The sequence below is a fragment of the Myotis davidii genome, unplaced genomic scaffold (assembly GCF_000327345.1).
Source record: "Myotis davidii unplaced genomic scaffold, ASM32734v1 scaffold79, whole genome shotgun sequence".
Classification (NCBI taxonomy): Eukaryota; Metazoa; Chordata; class Mammalia; order Chiroptera; family Vespertilionidae; genus Myotis; species Myotis davidii.
In genome coordinates this window covers 4,792,516-4,795,049 of record NW_006294339.1, presented here as the reverse complement: position 1 = coordinate 4,795,049, position 2,534 = coordinate 4,792,516, and the positions used below count along the sequence as shown (strand labels likewise).

Genomic DNA, 2,534 nt, shown 5'->3' with positions numbered 1-2,534 from the left:
ACAAGGCGGCGTGGATCCAATTGTGAGTCATGAAGTCAGTGTGGTGGGGTGTGCTGGCCATGAATTTTTTAAATGAAATGGCACATCATGGCTCAGAAAAGGAGAGAAACTGTCAGTGTGACGACACCCGAAGTTAGAGTGATTACATTTTGAGAAATTTTTATTTTAGTATGTGTATATGTGTGTCTGTCCTGAGTCATGATGTAAAGGCTCTATCTTGCTGTGAGTCATTAATTATTCAAATACACTGACCTAAAAAGCTAATTTAAAATCCAGATTCCCAGACCCTAGACCAGAACTGAATCATGTTGAAACCTGTATTCTCAATAGATTCGCTGACAGCTGTGATGATGAGCAGCGATGGGGACCACCTGTTAGAGGAAACGGGCACACGCTGTGCCAGCTCCTCACCTACCACCACCTTCTCGCCCTTGCACGGGGCAGGAGAAGCTTTGTCAGCAGCTTGGCCCTAACAAAGTATGAAAAGTCCCACGTGGGTGGGGGCAGCCCATGGCAGGCAGTAGACACAGCAATGGTTCCACACTGTGCCAGCTCCCAACCCCCAGGACCGGGGTGAGCTCTGGGAGACCTGGGAGCTGAGGGTTGGGTTTCCAGCACCAGCTCTGTCAGAACAAACAAAAGCAAAAACAAAATCACTTTAGAGTCAGCCAGACATGGGTTCAAATCCTGATGCTTCTATTTTTTAACCTGTGTGACCAGGGGTGGGTTATAAGGTCTCTCTGAGCCTCGGTTCCCTCATCTTTTAAAGGGGGATCATAGCCCTTCCAGGATTATGGTCAGATGGAAGTATGACAATGTACCCCAACGCTTAGATAGCGCCTGGCCAAAAACAGATGCTCCATTATGGCCGCTCCCCCTCTGGCCTCCAGGAAATCGCCCTGGGATTTAGGCACGCTCTGTCCCCTTTGTAGCCATCCAATGGGCGGGGATAGGCCAAGGCTGTCACTGATGGTGATTACATTGTCCAGCTGAGTGTTGTGTACTAACAAGAGCCCTGCGCCCCATTCCGCACTGACTCTCCCGCCTGGGCACAGTGAACTCCCCTGGAGAGTGCCTGCTGGGGAGCAGTGGGCAGAGAGCCTCTTGCCCACAAGGGCAGGACAGGGGGTCTCCCTCTCCCCCCTGCAGGCGCCTGGTCTTGGGAAGCTGGGCCATGGATTGCCCGGCCAGTGAAGGGATTGCTCCGGCCCCAGCCCCGGGAGAGGGAGGAGCCGCCGCCCAGGTGGGGCAGGTGCGCAGCCTGGGCTCAGGTGTGTCCCGGGACAATGATTGCTCCCTGGCCAGCGCAGGCGCCGCAAAGGGTTCCCTGGGCCCCAGGATTCAGCTCTGGGAAGCTGGGTTTGTGTCCCAGACTCTGCCACGGAGGAAAGCCATGGACGGGGTAAGGCGTGGGGCTCGGTTGTCGTCTTCTCTGTGTCGGTCTCACCGGGTCTAGTCCCTCCCAACGGAGAGCCGCGGGGAAAGGCGTCCCCGCTCCCCCTCCTCGGGGTGAGGAGCTGACACCTCCTGCGTTAGTGCAGCGCCGCTCCTGCCGGGCTTGCTCTTGGGAAAGTGGGACTGAAGCAGGTTGTACTGTGTCCTGTGCCACCTTGGAGAAGCGAGGGTAAGGGGACAAGAGTTCCTGGGGACCTGGGGACGGTGGCGTGAGGGACCCCAGCGGGCATCCCGCCGGCTAGGTTTCCAACTGGTTCCCCAGCCTGGTCTGGGAGCCTGCTGGCTTCTCTCGGTTTGTGTTTGCCCTTGTGGCCTGTCTCCTCCTGGTGGTGCGTGGGCGCCCTGGGCAGAGGGTAGAAGGCAGAAGGCAGGACTGCCATGCTTATGGCTTTTCAGTGCACTCTGCTCCTCACTCGCTGTGTGGCCTCAGGCAAGGGAGTGGATCCTCCTGCGCCCTAGGGTTCCTGCTGCTGAAGTAGGATTGTGGGCAGTTTTCATTCAAGGTCTTTTCCTATAACTTATCCCTGGTTTATATCCATTAGCCTTCCGTGAAATGTGCTGTTTACAACTAAGTTGTTTAGTTTACAGTTAAGTGAGGATTTAGTGTACGACTAGTGAGTTACTAGTTTGTGAGATTATCCAAGGTGCTTTCTATGGGAAAGTGCCCAGCACAAAGCCGGGGGAGGGGGAAGTCCCTTCCTTGCAGCGCGCTGCTTGCATAGTTGGAGAATTCTTTCGCCTGACTGGCCACATCTTGCTTTTTCCTTCTTCAGTTTTCCACTTCTATTTCTCCAATAAATCAGTTTCTTTCTGGGATGGGGGTGGGTGGGTCAGAGGTGTGTTTTGCTTCCATAACCTCTTTATCATGCATTTGGAATGAAGCTGTTTTCTGCTGTGAATCATGCATCTTCCCTCAGAGGCTTGGCTTCAAATGGAGACAGGACCCTTTCAGTGCTGTCCCTGTGGCCCAGGGCGTGGGACTCTCTCTCTGTGGCCGATCACTCCAGTGCAACCAGCTGAGCTTTGGAAAAGAGTGAGCAAGGGCAAGCTGCTTTCATCTTCCCTCCTCAAATCCCCTT

At 54.5% G+C, this 2,534-nt stretch overlaps 1 protein-coding gene across 2 annotated transcripts in view; it reads left to right on the top strand.

Annotated features, from left to right (window-relative positions):
- Positions 1-1,303: 1,303 nt before the first annotated feature.
- LOC102775156 (chromosome unknown open reading frame, human C1orf168) overlaps positions 1,304-2,534 on the top strand; it is a 111,194-nt gene continuing 109,963 nt past the window's right edge. For both annotated transcript variants that reach the window (XM_006768364.2, XM_015566968.1), the window contains exon 1: positions 1,304-1,402. In XM_006768364.2, coding sequence (XP_006768427.1) covers positions 1,394-1,402 — 9 coding nt within the window. In that variant the 5' untranslated portion in view covers positions 1,304-1,393. The remainder of the gene's footprint in view (positions 1,403-2,534) is intronic.